The sequence below is a fragment of the Aquarana catesbeiana genome, linkage group LG05, assembly GCF_042186555.1.
Source record: "Aquarana catesbeiana isolate 2022-GZ linkage group LG05, ASM4218655v1, whole genome shotgun sequence".
NCBI lineage: Eukaryota > Metazoa > Chordata > Amphibia > Anura > Ranidae > Aquarana > Aquarana catesbeiana.
In genome coordinates, this window is record NC_133328.1 from 499,901,028 (window position 1) to 499,927,038 (window position 26,011).

The following is a 26,011-nucleotide window of genomic DNA, read 5'->3' on the forward strand; positions in this document are numbered from 1 at the left end:
AGGGCTATCTCTGGTGTGGGTTTGATTGATGTCGCCATCAGCCTGCTGTAAAGATCAAAGACCTTTTGCCATAGTTTCCAGATTGGAGGGCAAGCCCACCAGATGTGAAGCATTGTCCCGCTAGAGGACAGGCATCTCCAACACACGTCTGTCAAAGAGGGGTTAAACTTTTTAATATCTACTGGGCATCTGTACCACCTCGTTAATAATTTAAACCCTTTTTCTTGGTTCTTGGTTGCCAGGGAAATCCTATGCGTTAGGATAAAGCTTTTTTGCCAATCAGTGGGGGAGATGGAGTGTTGCAGCTCCGCTTCCCATTTCTGTGTATATGTTGGAAGGTCAGGGGCATATTCGTTCAGTAGTAGGGAATACAACAGTGATACTACATGTATTGGTGGGTCTGGTTGTAAAAGCAGTTCGTCAAAGTCTGATGGGTCGGCCAGTATCTCTGAGATGGATGAGAAAGTGCGTATGTATGACGTTATTTGACCCCTTTGTAACCACATTGTTGAGGTCCCTAATTCCGTCCGAGAGGGTATGTCCGTTCTCAAGGATGGGTCAGCGCGTAAGACCTGTGCTAAACGTCTATGGCTATCCCTACTCCAGGGTCCAAATCTTAACTTGTTCGCTGCTGGGGGGAAAGCCGGAGTCCCGAAGAGAGGGGTCATTGGGCCCTGGATTTTAGACAATTTACTCGCTGAGATCATGCGGTCCCAAATCTGGAGAGTTTGGCGAGTAAGAGCAGTGGAGAATAAGCCGTCCCCACGCCCAGCCATAGGGGTCCATGGCAGGGCGCAAAGATCAGCCTCATTAAGATATTTCTCTAGTTGAACCCAAAGTTTGGAGGAAGAGTGGTGGAACCAATCCACTATACGCACGAGTACCGCTGCCTTATGGTATATAGAGGCATCTGGGACCCCCGCACCCCCCCTGACTTTCGGGAGAATCATTGTGTCATGTTTTATCCTGGGGCGACGTCCCTGCCATATAAATTTAGAGAAGATCTGACGGAGCCTTTTGAAGAACGAGGTGGGGATATAGATAGGAATGGTCTGGAAAAGGTATAAGAATCGAGGGAGAACATCCATCTTCAAGACATTCACCCTACCCAGCCAGGAGAGCTGTTTAGAGGCATATGTGGTCAGATCCGCTTGAGTTCTGGTAAGTAAAGGGGTGAAGTTGCTGGAGAATAGTTGGGATGAGACTGTTGGAATATGGATTCCTAGATAGCGGATAGATGTGGAGCTTGTCTTAAAAGGGAAGGAAGTCGTAAGCTGTTGTAGAACCGCTGTTGGGAGTGAAATGTTGAGGATTTCTGACTTATTTAGATTAACTTTAAAATTACTAACCTCTCCATACCTCTGAAACTCCTGCATAATGGAGGGTAGAGAAATTTGTGGTTGGGTTACAAATATGAGTAGATCATCAGCAAATAGGTTGAATAGTTTTTGTAAGCAAGCTGGCCAAAATTAACTATTTACTAAGTAATGCAGCCACTGTGAGTGCTGTATCATAATGTGTGTAGTATTAGCAGCATACAGTATTTTTAATGCTGTGTTCTGGCAGCATCTTGGGAGACTACCTGTCTGCTGGAATGAAATTGAATTGGGCGAAGTGCTTCTCAGCTATTCAGAGGAAATCTTGTACTTTTCTGAATTTAATATGAGGTTTCCTCTGGTTAAAGTAGAGAGGTGGGTAGATGATATGATCTTTACCTTAGGCATTAAGAGGAAGCCTTGGATTGATAAATGCTTCCTCCTCTCGCTAAGAAGCACTGCTAGTAGCAGATGGGAGGTTTTCCTGAGACGTTGCTGGAACACAGTGCAGTATAATGTATGCAGCTGATACTACATACAGTACGATATGCACTCCTAGCAGTCTCAGGACTTAAAGGAAATAATTCATTTGGGTCAGATTGGCCCAAACAAACTATTTAGAGTGTTATGAAACATGGATTTGGGCTTGAAGAGTCTAGAAATCCATCAAAGGGCTGGGAATGTAAATGTGTTAAACATTTAGTCCTGAATGAACACAAATCCTAAACATTTAACTTCAAACACAACCTTCAAGCCTTATAGCACTGTATTTATACTGTGTAATCAGACCTCATAAATGGTTCAATTGACTGCACTATGATCTGTCCTTTTTTTTTTTTTAAATAATGTTTTCAGATATTGATCAGCTCATTACAATTGGAGGAATGGTCATCAGAACTTCTCAGATTATCCCAGAGATGCAAGAAGCTTTCTTTAAATGTCAGGTCTGCTCTTTTACCACCAGAGTGGAAGTAGATCGTGGCCGTATTTCAGAACCATCCGTGTGCAAGCACTGCAACACTACACACAGCATGGCTCTGATACATAATCGTTCCATGTTTTCAGACAAACAAATGGTAAGTTTTCCCATCAGTCTGGTACAGACTGCATTTTAGTAGCAAGTTTGTAGTTGCACCAACATAAGGCAATGTTAAAAGCTTGCGTATGGACGGTATATGTACAGTATCTACTTTTTTATATATATTTATTTTAGGTACTTATATAGCGCCGTCAATTTATGCAGCGCTTTACATATACATTATACATTCACATCAGTCCCTACACCCTCAAGGAGCTTACAATCTAAGGTCCCTAACTCGCATTCATACATACTAGGGCCAATTTAGACAGGATCCAAATTAACCTACCAGCATGTCTTTGGAGTGTGGGAGGAAACCGGAGTACCCGGAGGAAACCCACGCAGACACAGGGAGAGCATGCAAACTCCAGGCAGGTAGTGTCATGGTCGGGATTCGAACCAGCGACCCTTCTTACTGCTAGGCGAGAGTGCTACCCACTACACCACTGTGCCGCCCATATATCTATATTCACACTTGAAATTTGTGCTATTGCCTTCTTATAAGATGAAGCAGGGAAACTTGTACTAGGTTTAATTTTATTGCTGTCCTTCATACTGAAAATGATAGTTTGCTCATGGTCTTTTTTTGTTTTTTTCTCACCTTCTAAACCCTTGACCTGGTGCAAGTATGCAGTAGGTGAAATCACTATTCCTGATCTAAATACATATATATTTGTGCCAGGTTGGGGCTGCTCAGGGTCATGTACATTACGTGTCAGTGTGCTGGAGTGCCATTTGTTTTAGTATGGTACCCCCAAATACATTTAAGGCAATATACTACGCATTGGCACGCTACTGTAAATGATAATGTTGCCTTGCATTGTGGTTTTTGCCTTCTTTAGGTACATTGTAGCCGACTTTAATATGACCTGATAAAAACTCGGTATTGGCGCCTAGTTGTATGCATTGGATCATTATGATTTTGGAATACAATTAGGGTTTTGATTCTGCTTTCAAGCCTCCTGTTTTTGTGTATTTTAGATCAAGCTACAAGAGTCTCCTGAAGATATGCCAGCTGGGCAGACCCCTCATACAATTATTTTGTATGCTCACAATGACTTAGTGGACAAGGTGCAACCTGGAGACAGGGTGAATGTAACAGGTATACTTTTATCTACTAACAAACTGCCTTGGCTATTTTCTAATTCTCTTCTAGATAATCATTTTAAGTTGTGTGTGTATTATTTTTTTTTTTTTTTTTTTTTACTCTTAATGGTCTTCTGTTCTAAATTCACTTCCTGTTGAGAAATGAAAAATATAACTAGAAGTAGATCGCTAATTAAAAAAAATATACACACACTTTATATCCCATGAAGTAGCCGCAACACCATACATTACGCATATTTAACATTCCAGTAGCTATGTAAACTAGAACTAAGTATATGATGTGTGTTTGTGGGTTTTTTTTTTTTTTTTTTCCATTGTAGGTATTTACAGAGCAGTTCCTATTAGAGTAAATCCCAGAGTTAGAAATGTTAAATCGGTTTACAAGACTCACATTGATGTCATCCATTATCGGAAGACTGACTCCAAGCGCTTGCATGGAATTGATGAGGACACAGAACACAAAATGTTCACAGAGGAGCGTATTGAGATGTTGAAGGGACTTGCTTCTAAGCCAGACATTTATGAGAGACTTTCCTCGGCTTTAGCACCAAGTATTTATGAACACGAAGACATTAAGAAGGTATGTTTGCTCCCTGTTTCGCCATTGTGGTTCCATAGAGTTAGCGCTACTTGTGTCGTTGCTTACTTTTAATTGTAACACTGCCGAAATGTAAAACATCTGCCATCTTCTGTGAGCTTCGAACCCCCCCAATAAATTGTCCGGTGAGGTAAGCAGCTTACGGGGATGATAATAAATATATGTGTATATATATTTCCAGGACAGCTACTTGAGATTGGCTCCACCCTCCACAGGAAACCCAAATCAGATACAATTTAAATGGCCCCTCCCTTTCCTCTAACCCTCAGTTGTTTTGTGTTTCCAGACCCTCCAGGAGCACCGACACATTTGTTTTCTTGTGGTGCTAAGATGGGGTCTCCCCACAGTGGATCTTTTTTGCCTCCAGTTTCAACGGGAAACTGCAGGATTTCTTCTCTCTGGAGAGAGAAACAGTTATTGGGGATGGATGCTCTGTCCTTCCCGTGGGACTTCACTCTGGCTTATGCCTTCCCTCCTTTTCCCCTCTTACAACTAGTGGTGCGGAAAATTATTCAGGACCGGGCATCAGTTGTTCTGATTGCCCCCTGGTGGCCCAGGAGGAGTTGGTTCTCCTCTTTGAAGGCCCTCTCTGAATCCTCCCTGGCCCCTACTAGTTCGGAAGGATCTGCTCAATCAGGGACCAGTGTTACATCCAAACCCTCAAACCTTTTATTTGACGGCCTGGAGGTTGAGCAGCGCATCCTACAGTTAAAGGGGTGTTCAGAGAGGGTTATTCAAACTATCCTGGAAAGCCGTAGGTTGTTCACGAGAAGAATCTATGGGAAAGTTCGGAAAACTTTTTTATTTCCTGGCAATTAAAGCTGGTTTAGATTCTTTTTCCACTCCCTGTATATTGGATTTTTTTTCAGGGGGGGGTGTCAGCAGATTGCTGCCCTATCTTTGTTTACAGAGAGAAGATTAGCGAAAGATCCCTTAGTTAAGAGGTTCCTTTCAGATCTAGACATGCTCCCAGGATCATCAAACATGTTCCTCCCTGGGATCTGTCGTTGGTATTAAATGCACTAACAAGGGCTCCTTTTGAGTCTTTGCATGAGGCTTCCCTGAAAATTATTTCTTTTGAAGTTGCCCTTCCTTTTGGCTATTACGTCAGGGAGAAGGATTTCTGATCTCGAGTCTTTCTGTAAAGACCCCTTCCTGAGGATTCTAGAGGACATCGTAGGGATTAGCCTTGATCCTTTCTATTTACCCAAAGTTTCTTCCAACTTTCATAGGTCCCAGGAGATGGTCCTTCCTAGTTTATGCACCTCTCCCAAAAATGCGGAAGAGGAAAGGTTTGGTCTTTTTGACGTAAAGAGGTGTCTTCTGCTTTATCTGGAGAAGACCAGTGGGTTTAAGAGTTCCTCCCAACTGTTGGTTTTGTTCAGTGGCCCCAAGAAAGGGTCCAAAGCATCTAAAAGGTCTATTGCTAGGTGGATTAGGGGAGCTATCTGTGAGGCATATAAAGCGTCAGGTCGCACCCCTCCTTCTAGAATTAAGGCCCATTCAATGAGATCCATGGCCACATTGTGGGTTGAAAGAGCGGGGGGCTTCATGGAAAGATATCTCTAAAGCTGCCGTCTGGGGGGCGTGGCCTGGACAGCGATGTGAGCGGACGTGTCCGAGCAGAGCTCCGCTAGTGATATATCCTGCAAGCGCCATCCTGTATCGTTCCGGCCAGGAAACTACCCCAAATTTGCGCTGTGTACTCCTGCCTAACATACAACAGCATGTCTCCGCCAAAGAGAAGCACTGCGGCGTCCTCCTTAGACAGATACTGGAGAGTGGATCGGGACCTGGAGGAGCAAGATGGCGCTTCAGCAGCACCTTCCACTGCTCAGCGTGCAGACACCGCAAGGGTCCTGGAGGCGATCTCCCTATGCCAATCAACATTAACCACCAAGATAGAGGAGGTGAAGGTGGACATCTCACTGATCCGCCAGGACATGACCAAAATCCGAGAACGTGTCACGGAAGCGGAGACCAGAATCAGCAGAGCTGAGGACATAATATACCCTTTACAACATTCGCAAGAGGACCTGCAGCGTCAGCTACAACAACTGGCCCAGAAGCAAGATGACCTCGAAAATAGATCCCGCAGATCCAATATCCGATTCATTGGATTACCGGAGGGTACTGAGGGTCCTGATCCAGCCACCTTCCTAGAAAAGCTCCTTACTACTGCATACGGCAGGGAGGCCTTCTCCACCTCATTCGTAGTGGAACGGGCTCATCGAATGCCCGCACGTCGCCCTCCTGAAGGGGCACCACCACGCACCTTCATAGCGAAACTATTACATTTCAGAGACAGAGATACTATCCTTCGTCTAGCAAGAACCAAAGGGAACATACCCTTTCAATCGGGTCATGTGATGGCGTTCCCGGACTTCTCCGCGGAGGTCCAGAAGCAGCGGGCGCGCTTTGGAGAGGTCAAAAGGCAACTGAGGATCCACAACTTAAAGTACGCCATGCTGTTTCCAGCCCGTCTCCGCGTGGCGGGAGAAGATCGTGCGCACTTTTTTGAGGACCCGGCGATGGCGGTGGCCTGGCTGGATCAGCTAGAAGCGGAGAGAAACCGCCCTGCCAGATAGTCTATCTATCCTACAGATCTGGATGTCCGTAAGTTACATTTTCCCCTTTTTTTTTTTTTCGTATTTTTTTTACACGAACTGAGACTCATTTATTACACATACAAGTACCTCCCAACTCCAATGACGCTGCGATGGACACTGCACACTTTACCCCCAACTACGTGGGAAGCTCAGGTACAGTAAAACCAAACTTACTGCTTGAGAGAGGCTGAACCGCTGAGACATGAACAGACAGACCTTCTCACACAGAGCTCCAGATCACTGGTCTCTTATCTATGTGTCCACTTCTTTTCCAGCAGGACTCCTTTCCCTCTCCCCCCCGGGGGGGGGGGGGGGGGTTTCTGGGATTTTTTGGGGGTTTTTTTTTTTTTTTTTTTCTACTTTTATATGTCCTGTAAGAGGAGGGGGGGGGATCAATACTTGTTCTGAGGTGCTCTCCTATATCAAAAGTTTATGTAATATGTATGTATAGTTGCTAAATATCACTGCAGAGTGGTCGGTTAGAGTTATATACCTGACGGCTACTGCTCGGCAACCCCGTCCTACACTTACACTGCTGAATTTGTTGCCAGCGTTTGTTCGCCCCCACTGGCGGTATTCGATCTGCTGCTATAAGCATTGATGTACCACCAGTGGGTGAATGTTAAAACAGTGCGATCATTTTTTTCAGGCATGAGTAGCAAGTTGTTTACATGCAATCGCACAAGTTTTGGGTTTAATGCCCCAGCCAAGTTTGGGAGGTGGAGGGCAGGGAGGGGGGAGGGGAAATACTACCCGGTTTGGTTAAGGAACTATGTTTATGACACGTGTCACTGCAGCAGAGGTCAATGTACAGGTTACAGATTACCAATGAATGGCTATGAGGGGCAAGCGTGGTATGGAGTGCGGGTGAAGGCGCTTCAGGCCAAACTAGGTGACGTGTATTCTCATAACTTACCACAACTACAGTATGACTAATATAAAGTTCCTAACGTGGAACGTTAGAGGGCTTAGGGACAGGATTAAGCGATCCGCTATATTTGAGTGCCTTAAAACGTACCGGGCTGACATATCGGTTCTGGTCGAAACACATATAACCGGACAAATCCAAAGAGCCTTGAGGCGTCCGTGGATAGGATGGACCTACCATGCCACCCACACTCCATACTCACGGGGGGTATCTATCTTGATCGCCAAGTCCACTCCGTTTAGCTGCATTTCAGTACGAACTGACCCTCAGGGCAGATTTATTTTCCTGCACTGCACCCTCTCAGGCATTCAATATCTCATAATGGCTTTTTATATCCCCCCGCCATACACATCCACTCTGATTAACGAGGGTCTGCTTTTTATGGCAAAACACCCCTTGGTCCCGTCCATATGGCTTGGTGATTTCAATATGGTCCTTGATCCCTCCATGGAACGGCTGCAGCTGAGTCGAGATGCTCCACACCCCAACACTACCAGGTTTGGGCGCACCTTAACCGAATTCTCACTTGCAGACACATGACGACATAAACACCCTGCAGCCCAAGCATTTTCATGTTTCTCTGCAACACTCTTCTATGTCACGCATTGACATGATCTTGGTCTCGAACACCTTACTCCCCTTGCTAACTGACGCAGGCTATCGCACTAGGTCCCTGTCCGACCCTGCTCCTTGCTGGGCTTCTCTATCACTCACTCCACCAGCGGGGCCTAGGGTGTGGCGCCTTCATCCATTCTGGCTGGCGGCCCTGGGAGATCAGGAGGACATACAGGGGGAATGGCAATTCTTCTTTAACACCAACAGGAACACCGCCCCAGTGGATATGGTCTGGGAATCCTTCAAACTGCACGTCCGGACCATATTGACAACACGTATCAACAGAATAAAAGCTTCTTCAAGAATGACATTACAAAAGGCCACTGAAAAACTAGACGAGGTCACTAACGAATATAGCACAGACCCAACCCCCGATAAGGCTTCAGCACTGAAACTTCACACCCGAATAGTGGACCAATTACATTTCGAAAAAGCCAAGCAAAAATTATTCTTTACAAAGCAGAAAATATTCGAGCAGGGGGAGCGGACAGGCAAATTGTTAGCATACCTAGCTAGGCAAGACACCAGACCTCCTGTGGTGGTTTCCCTAAAAACACCAACTGACACGCTCTTGACAGACCCTGTGTTGGTGGCGGATACATTTCGGGCATATTATGCTGACCTATATGCCTCTAAGGTACGGGTCACTGCACAGGAAACCAGTGCCTTTCTCCAGTCTGTACCCTTTCCCCAAATCTCAGAATCCCAGCTTGTGGAGCTTGAAGCGCCCATAACTGCAGATGAGATTGCGGTGGCTGTGGCATCACTAGCACCCGCAAAAGCCCCTGGGTTAGATGGCCTGCCACTAGACTTCTACGCAGCTTACTCAGAGGAGTTGATACCTGAGCTATTGAAACTGTATAACCACATATTTGAGTCCGAATCACTTTCCCATTCACTTAGACAAGCGGTGATCATAGTGCTCCCCAAGCCGGGCAAAGACCCCCTTCTTCCCGAGTCCTATCGCCCAATATCGTTGCTACAGGCCGATATCAAGATCTTGGCAAAGGTCCTAGCTATCCGCCTGAACCAAATCATACTGTCCCTCATACACCCTGATCAGATGGGATTCATGCCCGGAAAAAACACGGCCATGAATCTACGTCGCCTATACATGAATATCTCAGCAGCTCATGAAGAGAGAGGGAGCAGGGCAGTGGTGGCATTGGACGCCGCCAAGCCGTTTGACTCCGTGGAGTGGGGCTATCTGTGGGAATGTCTGAAGAGATTCGGATTTGGACCCAACTTCGTGAAATGGGTTAAATTACTTTATTTCCTACCAGAGGCACGTGTAACAGTGAAAGGGATAACGTCGGACCCCTTTCCCCTTGAGCGAGGGACTATTTTATTTTTATTTTTTATTTATTTCAGGTACTTATATAGCGCCGTCAATTTACGCAGCGCTTTACATATATATATTATACATTCACATCAGTCCCTATACCCTCAAGGAGCTTACAATCTAAGGTCCCCTAACTCACATTCATACCTATACTAGGGCCGATTTAGACAGGATCCAATTAACCTACCAGCATGTCTTTGGAGTGTGGGAGGAAACCGGAGTACCCGGAGGAAACCCACGCAGACACAGGGAGAACATGCAAACTCCAGGCAGGTAGTGTCGTGGTCGGGATTCAAACCAGCGACCCTTCTTACTGCTAGGCGAGAGTGCTAACCACTGCGCCACTGTGCCGCCCAAGGACAAGGATGCCCCCTCTCCCCACTCCTCTACGCACTGGCGGTGGAGCCACTCGCCATATCTATTAGGAACAATCCGGAAATACGGGTAGGGAGCGTGGTGGAGACTGTGAGTCTCTATGCAGCAGACATGCTCCTATATTTAGAAGACACAGACCAGTCCCTGCGAGCTGTTCTCCAGACGATAGAGTTCGGAGCACATTCGGGGTTGCAAATGAACTGGTCAAAATCACAAATATTGCCTATAGATATATCACCGCCCACTAGACTGTCAGCAACCCACCCCTTGAGGAGAGTGGCACATATTCAATATCTTGGAATACACATAACTAGGGATCCCACGGAATTTCTGGATAATAACATAGAACCGTTATTCCTATACCTCAAATCACATACACAGATATGGGCACGACTCCCACTGGGGGTAATGGGTAGGATCAACCTTATTAAAATGATCATAATGCCAAAATTCTTGTACGTGTTTTGGAACTCCCTGGTGCTCATCCCCCTCAAAGTATTTAAAACAATCGACAAACTTATCAATTCATTCATATGGGGCCCGAATAGACACAAAATAGCTTGGAATACCCTCAAAAACCCTACCTCCGCAGGGGGGGCGGCCCTCCCAGACTTTCACTCATACTATATAGCAGCACAGCTATCGCACTTTTATTACATTCATAACGTGGACAGCATCAGATACCAGACCCTTGTGTGTAATAAACCTAACAAAGACACTTACTCTCCCCTACAAGTACTGTTTAGGGGTAGAGAGAGCAGGAGGGGTGCGGGAGACTGGGGACCCCTCCTGACACAACACCGCCGCGTTTGGGAATTGGCATTAAAACTAACAGGGGCTGATTTTTATCATTCCCATACTCCCTTATGGCACAACCCACAAATGAGAGAACTATTATCAGTCCCAGGGGCCGCCGGGTGGGCAGCAAGGGGGATCATATTCCTACACCAGGTGGTTACCCCACTTGGGGTGAGAGACTTCCAATCGCTTTGCGATGAGTTTCAGCTACCCACACACATGTCATTTAACTACAGGCAGCTGAAACATGCCCTACAAACACTATTTGGTGATGGCTTCCCAAACCCACAGGTACTTCCTATGGTGGACTTGATCACAGGGATAGACCCGGCCAAATTAATATCAAATTTATATGGCGCCCTGCGAGCACGTATGGACGCAGGTATCATAGATACGGCGAAACTTCGTTGGGAAGAGGACATAGGCCCAGTGGAGGACGAGGACTGGGATGAGGTCCTAGAAAATGTCAAAAAGGTGTCCCCAAGGTTACCAGAGCGTCTCACTCAGCTGTACATAATCCACAAATCATATCTAACACCAGCCAGAATAGCTAAATTTTCTCAGAACCAGAACACACAATGTCCAAGGTGTACTAGTTTATCCAGTTCATTTTTTCACCTTTTGTGGTCCTGTCCGGCTATCCAGAACTATTGGTCACAAATTATTGCATTCCTGCATGATGAAATGGGCTCCCCTGTCCAACTGGAGCCGAGATTATGTGTGTTAGGGTTACTTCCAGATATAACTATCGATAAATTTACAGCTACTCTCCTATATGAAACACTTTTTTGTGCCAGAAAACTAGTGGCAAAACACTGGATGAGGGCCATTCCTCCCACCTTCCAGGACTGGATTAAAGCAGTGAACATATCACTACCATACAAAAAAGTAATATACAAACATAGGGGATGTCCCACGAAGTACAATAAGGTCTGGGATACGTGGCTTAATAACACGAATACATGTGATGTATAGACATATATATGATTTGGGTCGAGGAATTAAAACTGTTTTCACATGAACATGTAAGAAAGGCCTTAATATGTGAAGGGAGTGCCCAGATTTTTCTATGTACCGTTAACTCACATTGTATACCACTGTAGGAATGTCAAAGCTTTCTGGACTAAGATGCTCAGGATGCAAGCCCATTCGTGTGCCATGCCCCTTTTCGCCTTTTCTTTTTCCCTTTTTTTCATTGATCCAATCATCTGTGAAATGTAAACCATGTATATGTGCTTTTCTTTTTGCTTTCTGAATAAACATGTTCCTTTTAAAAAAAAAAAAAAAAAGCTGCCGTCTGGTCCTCTCATGGGTTTGTCAAGCATTATAGAGTTCAGATGCTTTCCAGCCAGGACCTTTCCTTTGGTAGGAAAGTTCTTCAGGCTGTCGTTCCTCCCTAAGGTATAGAATCTTGCTTATCCTCTCAAGTAGCTGTCCTGGAAGGTGAAGGGGGGAAAACCCCGTTAGACTTACCGGTAAAGGTATTTCCAGGAACCTTCCAGGACAGCGTCTATATTCCCACCTTATTCTATTTTTTCACTGGTCGACCATGTTTACCTGGTGGTCGTGTGTTTTTATGGTTTCTGTTTTTTTTCTCTGCCGGTGCACCATTGGTGGAGGTTGCTTTGATCTTCTAAACAACTGAGGGTCAGAGGAAAGGGAAGGGCCTTTTAAATTGCATCTGATTTGTTTCCTGTGGAGGGCGGAGCCAATCTCAAGTAGCTGTCCTGGAAATACCGGTAAGTCTAACAGGGTGTGTATATGTGCGTGTGTATGTATGTGTGTGTGTGTGTATATGTGTATGTATGTGTATGTGTATATATATATAATATATATATATATATACACACACACAGTGGGGCAAATAAGTATTTAGTCAGCCACCAATTGTGCAAGTTCTCCCACTTAAAAAGATGAGAGGCCTGTAATTGTCATCATAGGTGTACCTCAACTATGAAAGACAAAATGTGGAAACAAATCCAGACAATCACATTCTCTGATTTTTGAAAGAATTTATTTGCAAATTATGTTGGAAAATAAGTATTTGGTCAATATCAAAAGTTAATCTCAATACTTTGTTATATATCCTTTGTTGGCAATGACAGAGTTCAAACGTTTTCTGTAAGTCTTCACAAGGTTGTCACACACTGTTGCTGGTATGTTGGCCCATTCCTCCATGCAGATCTCCTCTAGAGCAGTGATGTTTTGGGGCTGTCGCTGGGCAACATGGACTTTCAACTCCCTCCAAAGGTTTTCTATGGGGTTGAGATCTGGAGACTGACTAGGCCACTCCAGGACCTTGAAATGCTTCTTACGAAGCCACTCCTTCGTTGCCCGGGCGTTGTGTTTGGGATCATTGTCATGCTGAAAGACTCAGCCACATTTCATCTTCAATGCCCTTGCTGATGGGAGGAGGTTTGCACTCAAAATCTCACGATACGTGGCCCCATTCATTCTTTCATGTACATGGGTCAGTTGTCCTGTTCCCTTTGCAGAGAAGAAGCCCCAAAACATGTTGCCACCCCCATGCTTCACAGTAGGTATGGTGTTCTTTGGTTGCAACTGAGCATTGTTTCTCCTCCAAACACGACGAGTTGTGTTTTTACCAAACAGTTCTACTTTATTTTCATCTGACCATATGACATTCTCCCAATCATCTTCTGGATCATCCAAATGCTCTCTAGCAAACTTCAGACAGGCCCGGACATGTACTGGCTTAAACAGGGGGACACGTCTGGCACTGCAGGATCTGAATCCCTGGCGGCGTAGTGTTACTGATGGTAGCTTTTGTTACGTTGATCCCAGCTCTCTGCAGGTCATTCTCTAGGTCCCCCCCCCCCCCGTGTGGTTCTGGGATTTTTGCTCACCGTTCTTGTGATCATTTTGACCCCACGGGGTGAGATCTTGCGTGGAGCCCCAGATCGAGGGAGATAATCAGTGGTCTTGTATGTCTTCCATTTTCTAATTATTTCTCCCACAGTGGATTTCTTCACACCAAGCTGCTTGCCTATTGCAGATTCAGTCTTCCCAGCCTGGTGCAGGTCTACAATTTTGTTTCTGGTGTCCTTCGACAGCTCTTTGGTCTTCACCATAGTGGAGTTTGGAGTGTGACTGTTTGAGGTTGTGGACAGGTGTCTTTTATACTGATAACAAGTTCAAACAGGTGCCATTAATACAGGTAAAGAGTGGAGGACAGGAGCCTCTTAAAGAACATACAGAATACAGGTCTGTGAGAGCCAGAAATCTTGCTTGTTTGTAGGTGACCAAATACTTATTTTCCACCATAATTTGCAAATAAATTCTTTCAAGAATCAGACAATGTGATTGTCTGGATTTGTTTCCACATTTTGTCTCTCATAGTTGAGGTATACCTATGATGACAATTACAGGCCTCTCTCATCTTAGTAGCCTCCCTGGCGGTATTCCCGAGTGTGGCTCGGGGTTAAAATTCAGTACCATTAGCGGTAACCCCGAGCCACACTCGGGATCGCATTGCAGGATCCTGGGGCGGCTTTACTTACCTTGTCCCCGGGATCCTGCGATGTCCCCCGCAGTGTCCGAGGGCTCTGTCCTCCTCCGAAGCCTCTCCGTGCCAGGCTCCGTTCCCTGCGAGCGGCGCGACGCACGGGGGCGGAACCTGGCGGCAAATTCAAAAAAATGTAAAAAGCATAACACATACAGTACTGTAATCTTACAGATTACAGTACTGTATGAAATCATTTCACATCCCATTTGTCCCCAGTGCTCTGGCCCATGCCCTGCATGCAGTTTTATATTGCATATACTGTTCTTTCTGCCTGGAAACTGGAGATTGTCCATAGCAACCAAAAAGTGTCCCTTTACGTCAAAAATGGCTTTAGACCAGCTAGAAAACAGCGATAGTAAATTAGAACACTTGCAGAATTGAGCGATAGTGAATCGTGTGGAAATTTATTTTATTACTATTTATTTTTTATTTTTTTTAATTATTATTTTTTTTTTTTATTATATTATAATTTATGTTTTTGTGTTTCAAACTTTATCATACCCGGGATATCTACTAGACTCTTGTTTGGACAGATTTAAGTGTGTTGTTATTAAGAATTACAGGCCTACAATATAAAACGCCAAATTTCCTTGCAAAATAATTGTACCGCTTTCAGCACCTAAAATCAGAAATAATCATACCGCCAGGGAGGTTAAGTGGGAGAACTTGCACAATTGGTGGCTGACTAAATACTTTTTTGCCTCACTGTGTGTGTGTATATGTGTGTGTGTGTGTATATATCTATATCTATCTCTCGCTCTCAATATATATATATATATATATATATATATATATATATATATATATATATATATATATATATATATATATTAATAAATATATATATATATTAATAAATATATATATATATTAATATATATATATATATATATATATATATATATATATATATATATATATAAATATATTATATTTTCTCTCGATCTATATATATATATATATATTCAGGTAACAATGAGGAGTTAAACTAATGCACCCACAACATTTAGGACCTGCTGAGCTTCAATTATGTATTTATTTTTTGTGTGTTTGAATAACATGGCTGGAAATCAGTGTTTTGATATATCGTCTAAAGATTTTTCAAAAAGTTTAATACGTTTGCAAAACAGAACATTATTTGGATATCATTTAAAGGCAGAGAACGTTTTGTAAAAGTGGTGTTGGTGTCTTTTTACAGGGTATTCTTCTGCAGCTGTTTGGTGGTACACGCAAGGACTTCAGTCATACTGGAAGAGGCAACTTTAGAGCAGAAGTTAATATCCTTTTATGTGGTGATCCTGGTACAAGTAAATCTCAGCTTCTGCAGTATGTCTACAACCTTGTCCCTAGAGGCCAGTACACTTCTGGAAAGGGATCCAGCGCTGTTGGTTTAACAGCTTATGTGACAAAGGACCCAGAAACTCGACAACTGGTTCTTCAAACAGGAGCTCTTGTGTTAAGTGACAATGGTATCTGCTGTATTGATGAATTTGACAAAATGAATGAGAGCACCAGATCTGTGTTGCATGAAGTCATGGAACAGCAGACCCTTTCCATAGCAAAGGTAAATACATGTCCATGATCTTTTCTAGGTCAATTTTATATGCTGGAATAGGACCTAATGTAGATCTTGCTTGTCTGTAAATCCTTTTTTGTAAATATACTTAAAATTTGCATGCAAGAAAAGGAATAGATATATAGCAAATGTTTTACCAGTGAACTGCAGCCAACTCTTCTCAGCCTATAGAGTTTAAAGGTTTGTTACACCAACTGCATGAGAGCTCTTTCCCTGTCAAGGAAGTTTACACCACTACATTGCAGTGGTGTGCCCTGAAAAAATTACTGCATGCATTGCAGTATAATTCTAACAAAGGGGGAAAAATCTTAAACTGTGATGTACATGGTTTACTTCAGCACACACCATCAATGTGTGCACTTTTTTGGGTTCCCATCAGCCAGTGTTTTATCTCAGATTTTTCATTCTTTTTATTCATATATATTTTTTTTTTTTTTTTTTTTTTTATAAAGGCTGGAATCATCTGTCAGCTGAATGCACGCACATCTGTCCTAGCTGCTGCAAATCCTGTAGAATCTCAGTGGAATCCGAAGAAAACAACCATTGAGAACATTCAGCTTCCTCACACACTGTTATCCAGGTATGCTACTTAAATATAGAGGCTGAATGACAGTATTTCAGTACAATGAACACCCCCACCAGTACATGTGTCCCAACACAGATCCCAGGTTAGTGCATTGACCCCCTGCTCCAAGCCATGTGATATTTTGGCTCTGAATAGCCGACCAGTGGTTTTGCCACATCGCTGCTTTTTGGCAGAGTGGGATAAATTGTCTTGAACAACCTCTCAAAAAACAAATTCAGTCTTTGAGCCAAGAGTCTATGGCTTGTAAATCAACAACAATGTTAAATGGGATTTACATTTATTTTTTAATCTTTATTACTATGTTTCAAAATGTACATTTAAATAAACATATATAGAATATAGGGAGCGTTTTACAAAAGAAGTAAAGCCGAGGGTAGACAATCTGCATACATTGTCCATAAATGTACTTGGGAACATTAGGCAAAGTGAAGAATTCACACAGCCCCTGAAGTTAAGGTAGATGTCAAAAAATGCATGCAAATAAAATACAAAAGTATCCTGAAAACATAATGGTTAGCAACATACTACTTACCGGTAATTCAAACTTCCTCCTCTCCATTAAGGGATAGAGTAAGTTAACAAAAATTGTGGGTGAGAGGTTAATTGAACAAAAAATACAACAAAAGACGGAGCTGTACGGTCTGAGGTCAGTGCCTTGATAAAAATCCAGAAAAGTAACAGCAACATTTTGGGGGCCATATAACTTGCTGCCATTTGTCAACAACCGATATACCTAGTAATGGGGAATGGATGATCCAATCTTGTAGATTTGAAATGGATCCAAGTGCCCTGTATCGTGTAGAACTTGTCATATTAATCCTGACCGGCATATGTCCCATTCTTAAGCTTCCGTAATTAAATGTACCTTATCAGTACTCCACTCTGGTTACCTGTTTGTGTCCAAAACAGCAGAATCAAAGTCTTAGCAGCCCTCAGCAAGTGAGGGGGTTACACTACTCTCATAGGCCCTAATAGTGGTCTGCAGTATACATTGCATGGGTTATCATCTATCTGGAAAGTAGTAATGTCCGAGAAGTTTTCCAATTTCTGCCCAGTAAGGGCAACCCCACAAAATATGAAGGTGAGAGCCCTGCATGCCACATCCTCTGTAGCACCTATCAGACTGGGGAGTATGCTAAAGCTAGTGTCTTGGGCACTCTGTACCATCTTTTTTTGCATTTTAGAGCAGATGGTAGAGGCTTGTGTCAGCTTAACAAGTGGTTCTGACAGTGTACACCAAGGGTCTCTAAACTTTTGAAACAAAGGGCCAGACTTTAGGGGGGCCGGACTGTGGCTAGTGGGAGTAGTAAAGGTCCCCACATCAGTGGCAAAAAAATCATGCACCTCCTTTGGTGGCAATGGGAGGACTTGGTGTCATTGGGAGGAATTTGTGCCCCATATTTGCTGTCATTGGAAGGAATTGTGCCCCTCCATTGGTGTCAGTGGATGAAATGGTGCCCCAAGGGCCAGATAAAAGCAAGCAAAGACCACATCCGGCCCTCGGGCCAGTTTGGAGACCACTGGTGTACACCCTGTGTCTTCTTACATTACATTATTTTTAAAATGCTTTTAGTTTTGTCTATTTTACTTCTAACAGCTGCATGTTGCTAGCATCAGCTGTCAGTTTCTCACTGTGGGGCACATTGATAGCTAAGCAGAAAGATTTGTTTCATAAAATAAGCCAAGATTGGCTGTCGTGATCGGAATTAGCCAATCTGACCACCCATCAGTGGTCTTCCCATCTTTAGTGAGAGACCAGTGTTATTGGTGACAGAATGGTCTTTAAACTAAGAGCCCACAATGCTGCAGTCTTAGTTCCAAAATAGAACCTAGGCATCATGCTGAAGATCCTTGCTCTTTTAGTCTGCAAGAGTTTTAAAACGATATTAATCTTTTTGCTCCCTTTCATTTCAAGATTCGACCTGATATTTTTGATGTTGGACCCTCAAGATGAGACCTATGACAGACGCCTGGCTCACCATCTTGTTGCCTTATACTATCAGAGTGAAGAGCAGTTAAATGAAGAGCAATTGGACATGGCAGTGTTAAAGGACTATATTGCATATGCCCGAACCTATGTGCATCCCCGGCTTAGTGAGGAAGCAAGCCAAGCTCTTATTGAGGTATACTTTTTAAAGTGGGATTCGGCCAGCAAATTTTTTTTAATGTCAGCAGCTACAAACACTGTAGCTGCTGACTTTAAATAAGTACACTTACCTGTCCTGGGTGCCCGTGATGTCGGCCGACCTGTCCTTCGGCTCTCGGGTCCCGGCACCGCCATCCTAACTAAGGGAACAGGCAGTGGAGCCTTGCGGCTTCACTGCCAGTTTCCTACTGCGCACGCGCGAGCTCTGTGAATGGCCCTGTGGTTTTCTGGGAACACAGTTCCCAGAAGGCAATGGGGCCGCTCACCGAGAAACAGGACACGCCGTGGAAAAGGAAGAGGCAGATTAGGAAGACTGCCTAGCAACAAGGGTTCAGGTAAGTTTAAAAAAATTTTTTTTTTTCAAAATTTTTTTTTTTTTTAAGATTTTTGGTGCAATTTTTTTTTTTTTTTTCAGGCCCTCCACTTTAAGCTGTAAAATTGCATGTTCTAGTTATATTGGAAATGCTATTGTAAACCGGACCGGGGTGTTGACAGATTGTTGGCAGCAAGGGGTCCATGCACATTAGGTTGCAAAAAAAAAAAGTTACAGAACCTCTGGTAGAAAAAGCAGCTTAAATGCTCATTGCACTAGAGTTTTAGCATTTATGGACATTTGCTTTTATAAGTGTTTTTATCCAAAACCTTCCCCTATACTCAATTTAAACTTAAACACCGAATGCCCCTAACATGCATTAATGCATGTTTGAGAATTCAGGTGGTGTGTGTGTGGTGTTTTTGTTTTTTTGTTTTTTTTTCTGCTTCAACTCCACTGCCACTAAACTCCTGAAAACCCCTATAGTGTGCAAAGACTAGAGGGGAGTTAAAGTGGTCGTAAACCCTGTTACACCACTTTTACCCAGAGGTGAGCCTATAATAAGGCTTACCTGTAGGTACTGTGAATATCTCCTAAAATTTAGGTTTAGGAGATATTCACTGTATCCCCATGTGCCGACGTCATCAGCACAACGACACGTGCCGTTTCTTCAGTAGCCATGACCGGTGACGTTCCAGCCAATCCCCGCGCCGGAGCCCACAAACCCAGAAATAACTCTGGGAGACATGTCACCGGTCACAACGGGAACCGGCGACAGCTTCGATCTAAGGTAAGTATTGATGCACACTAGCTCATTATGCCTTTGTCCTACAGGGTTTTTTTTTTTCTGAGTTTACAACCACTTTAACCACTTACCCACTGCCGGCCGTTATGACATCCTTGCTTTTGTGGGGGTATGTCTGAATGATGCCTGAAGCTACAGACATTCCGATATTGTCTTTTTCAGCCGGCGATTCCCTACACCATAAGAACGATCATAGCGACTGGTCAGCCGCTTAATCGTTCTTGCGGAGCGAGAGGGGACGTTAGCGCCCCCCATATGACATCACGCCTGGCCTCTGCATTCAAACAAGCGCCGCCTCGGCTGGGAAGTGTGTTTTTTTTTGTTGGGGGGGGGGGGGGTTTTGTTTTTTTTGTTTTTTTTATGTTCAGCTTTCTCAGCCTAGAGGTGAGATGTGGGGTCTTATTGACCCCATGTCTCACTGTAAAGAGGACCATTCATGTCATATTCCTATTACAAGGTATGTTTACATTCATAATAGGAATAAGTAAAAAAAAAAAAAAAAAAAAAATTTTGATCAAAGTGTCAACTAAAAAATTTTAAGTAAAATTAACAATAAAAAGCGAACACATATGTAAGTCCCACCCACATATGAAAACTGTGTTCAAACAACACACGCCTGATGTCGCTGTGAATGTTAGAGCGAGAGCAATAATTCTAGCCCTAGACCTCCTCTGTAACTCAAAACATGTAACCAGTAAAAAAAATTTAAGGCCTCATGTACACTGCTGCTGGTAAACGGACGTTCAGAGGCAGTTGGCTGCTTTTTTCAGCTGCCCCTAAAACAAAACAATGTTATCTTTATGTGTACATGTACACAGGTTCGTTTAAAGCGGTTGTATACCCGCTGTCTTTTTTTATTTATTTATTTATTTTCTACACCTGCAAGGGAAAAGGCATAATGAGCTAGTATGCACCGCATACTAGCTCATTATGAGATACTTACCTTAGAACGAGGCGCCGGCATCTCACCTGGTCCACGCCGAGGGAGCTGACAGCTCCCCTCGGCGTGTCTTCCGGGTATCGCGACTCCGGCACTGTGAGTGGCCGGAGCCGCGATGTCGTCACTCCCGCGCATGCGAGCTGGAGACTTCTGCCCGGCAAGCTCCGGAGTTTGCCGGGCTGTCAGCCGAGCATCCCCTGTGCGCATGCGCAGCTGCAGTCAGCGGCTCATTGCGAGGGGAATATCTCCTAAACCTTACAGGTTTAGGAGATATTTTTTTTTTTACCTACAGGTAAAATAAAGGTATACAACCGCTTTAATATCGTTTTTAGGCAGTTGCATTTAGAGGCTTTTCTTTGAAGGCAAAAAGGAGTTCAGACGCCAAACGCGTTACCGGCGTTTAGCTGCGTTTTTAGTTTTTAAAGGTGGCCTATTTTTCTTTTTTTCATTACAAAACTAAAAAATAACAAATGAACCACTAAAAAAATATTTTAAAAGCATGTAATTGCTTGCAATGCTTCATAGACCATTTGTATACCCCTATTGAGCATGATCCAATCCGATACACCACTAGCATTCCTGTTGGCCAAAGTAGAATTGTAATTTGAACCAGATGACCCCACCATTGAGCTTGACCCCTGACTTGATCAAACACAGTTGAGTTGCATGAAATTTCATATCTGGCTTTTTTAATTTCCTCACATGTGCTCATTATGGGATCCATAATAAAAGCACCGAAATTGAGGTAGATACAAGTACACTGCTGCTACTCACTCTGGTCTCACAGAATGGCTAAAATAGTTAAATAATACTGTTTTACTTTGGGAGAATCTTATGATGTTAAATAAACGCTCCTTGATGCAAACGCGGCTAAATGGGTGTTTTTAAACACCGGTTTCAAGCTGTCAAAAAAAATTGTTCAGAAGGGGTTTCCTCAGCGTCCCGTGTACATTAGGCCTAAAGCATCGCCTATAGGGATTTTTAAGTACTGAAGTTTGGCGCCATTCCACTAGCTAACTTTACTGAGTTATTTTTATTTATTTTTTTTTTTTTCCATAAAAAAACGCGTTTGAGAAATTGCTGCGCAAATACTGTGCGAGATAAAAAGTTGCAACAACCGCCATTGTATTCTCTAAGGTCTCTGCTAAAAAAAAAAAAAAAAACGAATATAATGTTTGGGGGTTCTATGTACTTTTCTAGCAAAAAATGATTTTTACATGTAGGAGAGAAATGTCAGAATTGGCTTGGTTGGCAAGTGGTTAAAAGACAGAGGAAAAAAAAACTCAAAGGCCTGTAGAAGCAGCTTTTTTGAGCTGCAGTGTGCATGAGCCCTAAAACCAAAACCCATTATTTAAAGTTGGCATTGTATAGATCAAAAATGTGTTATTTTAAAAGTATTGGGTGCACTCTTGCTAAAATGGTGTTTCTTGCCCCTGTAACAGTCTTTGAATATGGGGAAGGAAAGAAGATTGGTGTTAAATTGAGAGGTTGGGAGATGTGCTATAGGCAACCTCTTTGGAATAGTTTTGGAGCTTTTTACTAGCATATCTTTTTATATTTCAGGCCTATGTAGACATGAGGAAAATTGGCAGTGGCCGTGGCATGGTTTCAGCTTATCCCAGGCAATTGGAGTCGTTAATACGTCTTTCTGAAGCTCATGCTAAAGTGCGATTTTCTAGTAAAGTTGAGACCATTGATGTAGAAGAAGCCAAACGTCTTCATCGTGAGGCATTAAAGCAGTCTGCCACAGATCCTAGGACTGGCATTGTAGATATTTCTATTCTTACCACAGGTAACTGGGGTTTCCTATGTCGGGGGGGGGGGGTTTTCCCCTTTACCTCTGGAACCTGCCCCAAAAGTCTGGCAGTGGACTAGCCACTAGCATTTTTTCCATGCAGCTGGTCTTTCTTTTATTACTGTTTTCCCATGTCTTGTTTTGCCCTGATTCTTTGTGGCAGCAGTCATCTAGGTAAAGGCAGGATTTTGCTCTTTTGTCAGAGCCTCCAGCAAGTAGAACAGTGAGTAGCACAGTGGTGACATCAATTAATCCTTCAAATCTGAGTTACAGCTGAAGCTCACACTACATACCAGGAGAGGAATTCCTGGCAAGATGTAGATTTTTCAAGTAGTGACAAGGGTTTTTTATTTTTTCAGAATTCCTGACTTCCTGTTAAAGGAAACACATTTTATACTTTGTCACTGGACTAAGTGTCCCCATTCGAATATTTTCCCTCCTAGTCCTGTTTTTTTTGTGACGCCAAACATTTTAATTTCCCATCACTTTTTGTCCTTGATACATTAGTCACTAGTATAGATAGAGGGTGTCAATCTTCCCAGTGGGTAAATGGACAACAATTTCTACACTAGAGTGGAGTAATACGTTTTGCATACACTAAGCAGAAGCCCTCTACCAAAACATTCCCTGTAGGACTAAAGGGGAAAGTTTTGAAGCATAGTCATTAGGAATGATTTTTGTTTTTAATTGTGAACGCAGTTCCATAAAATACTGTAAAGGCTGGGACTATACAATTTCTAGTACACGGCTCATGAGTTGATGATCTCTATCACATTATTGTGATATGCTTCACAAAGGGATTTCAGTAGCATAATGTTATGCAGTCTATCTCCCATGATCACACTGCTGAAATAGTTGTGTTGCAGAAAACTATTAGGAGTTGCTCTGCTCTTTTTCCCATTTTAAGTATGTCCTTTGTGAATATTCGCCTTACACCTGGCCAGCCAGTTCCTTGTGAGATTTAAGTATCTGAATTTGAACATTACTCATCTAGTCCTAACCTAAAGCTAGTATGATTGATGGGGAGCATCCAGCACTGCTTTGTGCTGTGCATAGAATCATTCTCTAATAAAGGTGAGCAGAGATTATCCCTATGCATTCTATATAGTTTTTAACGGACAACCCTTTTCTTTCAAGGAATGAGTGCCACAGCCCGTAAGCGTAAAGAGGAATTGGCTCAGGCTTTGAAAAAACTTATCCAGTCGAAGGGCAAAACGCCAGCTTTGAAATATCAACAGCTGTTTGAGGATCTCCGGGCACAGTCTGATTCCGTATGTAGTTTTTCCATTTGTATATTAAAATACATATTGCGTGATCTGTTGCAATTTTGCAGATTTTATAAAGCAGTGAACTTTACACCTGCCCTTTGGGTGTATCTTCTGGTACATTTGTTTTTATATTCGTGATTGATTCACCTGCAGTGAATGTCATTCACAGCTTTATAAATATGCTTTTGAATATAATTTTAAAAATAAGCAGGAAAATGGTTAACTTTGAGGTAATAGGTTAAATAGGAAGAACTTTAATTACAATGAAGTAATTGGTAGGTTGTTTTACCAGATGCCATCTGCAAATCTTGGGTCCCTCTTTTCTGCGGATAAATGGAACAAGTACAATGTACCGTTGCATTGTATTTCTGAATATAGCATTGTATTAGTGGTTCAAAACCTGCTTGGAAGTTCTGTTTTTCACTGTAGAGTCTGCTGTTAGAGCAAGTCAAGATGACACTGGGAATCTACCAGTAAGAGCTGTCGGAGGGCAGTGGAAAGATGGCAACAAATATAGAACCTATGCTCTGCATATTTATTTTTCCCAGGATGTAAGTTGTATACACCCCCATGGATTAAAGCATGTACTGTAAATGCAACATTCCTGAAGTAGTACTTTTCTCTACAGGTAAGCCTATGATAAGGCTTACCTGTAGATACTGGAAATGTCTCCTAAACCACGGTTTAGGAGATATTTACCATATACGCTTGTGCCCACGTCATTGGTGCACTTTAGAAAGGGCGCGATCGTACTGGTTTTATAGGGCCCATTCCGTGACCGTTGCCTCCCGCGCATGCCTGGGAGTGACATCACATGACTCTGGCCAGTCAGAGCTGGAGTCCGCGGCCCCAGAAGGAAGGGGGTGAAGATGGATGCTTCCACCAGTGGGGACATCATGGGCTTTGTTTGCAGGCAAGTGGCACATAATGGGTTAGTATGTGATGCACACTAGCCTGTTATGCTTTTACTTTGCAGGGTGATAAGGAGGAAGTAAAATCCATCAGAGTTTACTCCCTCTTTTAATGCATTCTTTGCGTTAAGTTAACCATATGAACATTGCAAATGCTGCATACAGTAAATGCAGTTTTAATGCAGTTATTGTATTAATGCCCATGGCCCAGCTCCTGAATTATTCTCGCCTGTCTGAAGCAGCAAGATTTCTATTTTATTTTTTTTAATTTCAAATAAACCTGTTATACTCCCCTGCTCCTGTGCAGTGGTATTGCAGAGCAGCCCCAAACCTCCAGTCCCCTGCAAACGATCTTGGCTCCTCCTCTTTTTTGCGTGTGCCCCCATAGCAAGCTGTTTGCTGTGGGGGGGACATGAGCATGCAAACTCCTGAGCTCCAAAGAAACCCACCATGGCTTGGCCCTGCTCCGAATTCTCCTCACAGGATTTGATTGACAGTCCGAGTTCCTGTGTGAAGAGTAAAAGGAGAGGGAGTGCATTTAAGTTTTTTTTTTTTTTTTTTTTTAGTATAGATCAGGGAGATGTGAGTACAGCACTTGGAGTTTAAAACCAAAAGTGTGTAAAATGTGTGTACAATTACCAATGTAGAGCAGAAAATGTTTTCCTCAGCACATGTATACCGTGCAAGTTCTCATAAAGCTTAATAACTAAACCCTTGTCATTACAGGCAATTACAAAAGACATGTTTGATGAAGCTCTGCATGCATTGGCAGATGAGGACTACCTGACTGTGACTGGGAAGACTGTCCGTTTGTTGTAAAACATGCTTTTATTTTTAGCAGTAATGTTTACTGCTACGTGTGTGTGGTCTGAGAATCCATGCACAGTGAAAGCTCCCAGGAGTAATTCTTGTAATTATGGATATTGTTTCAAATTATATCTCCATATGCTTTTATGAATTTACTAATTCATAGAATGAAACCATGTAAACTTTGCCATAATTTGTTTTTATGCAACCACATTTGGGCTTGTAGGCAAAGCACTGGTTTTGTGTAAAGATTTTTGCTTTAGAGGCAATGTAAAGTGCTACATTTTTGTAGATGTTTTCAGAAATTTTGTAATGCCTATTCTTTACCTGTTACATTATTAATAATTAAATATGCCATTGTGATGTGTCTTGTTTGAAATGGGTTTTTCTTTTCCCCTCTCCCTTTTGTGTCCCACGCTAGTAAGCCTAGCTTCTTGATGACCAAGGCTCATCTCCGGCCCCAAGACCATTGCTGGCCATAGGGAGGCTAATGTCCTGTTTAGATTTGCGGCCCCAATTCCAATACAGTTAGGATTCTGTGTAAAGTCTGCATACAAACAGAATGCAATGAT

General features: G+C 43.0%; 1 protein-coding gene across 1 annotated transcript in view; it reads left to right on the forward strand.

The window, feature by feature from the left end:
• The window catches only part of MCM4 (minichromosome maintenance complex component 4), a 34,354-nt gene extending 8,548 nt beyond the window's left edge, over nt 1-25,806 (forward strand). The window contains exons 9-17 of the mRNA XM_073631568.1: nt 2,172-2,392; nt 3,376-3,496; nt 3,822-4,081; nt 15,491-15,856; nt 16,321-16,448; nt 18,370-18,577; nt 22,222-22,450; nt 23,591-23,724; nt 25,359-25,806. Coding sequence (XP_073487669.1) covers nt 2,172-2,392; nt 3,376-3,496; nt 3,822-4,081; nt 15,491-15,856; nt 16,321-16,448; nt 18,370-18,577; nt 22,222-22,450; nt 23,591-23,724; nt 25,359-25,451 — 1,760 coding nt within the window. The 3' untranslated portion in view covers nt 25,452-25,806. The remainder of the gene's footprint in view (nt 1-2,171; nt 2,393-3,375; nt 3,497-3,821; nt 4,082-15,490; nt 15,857-16,320; nt 16,449-18,369; nt 18,578-22,221; nt 22,451-23,590; nt 23,725-25,358) is intronic.
• Nucleotides 25,807-26,011: the final 205 nt, after the last annotated feature.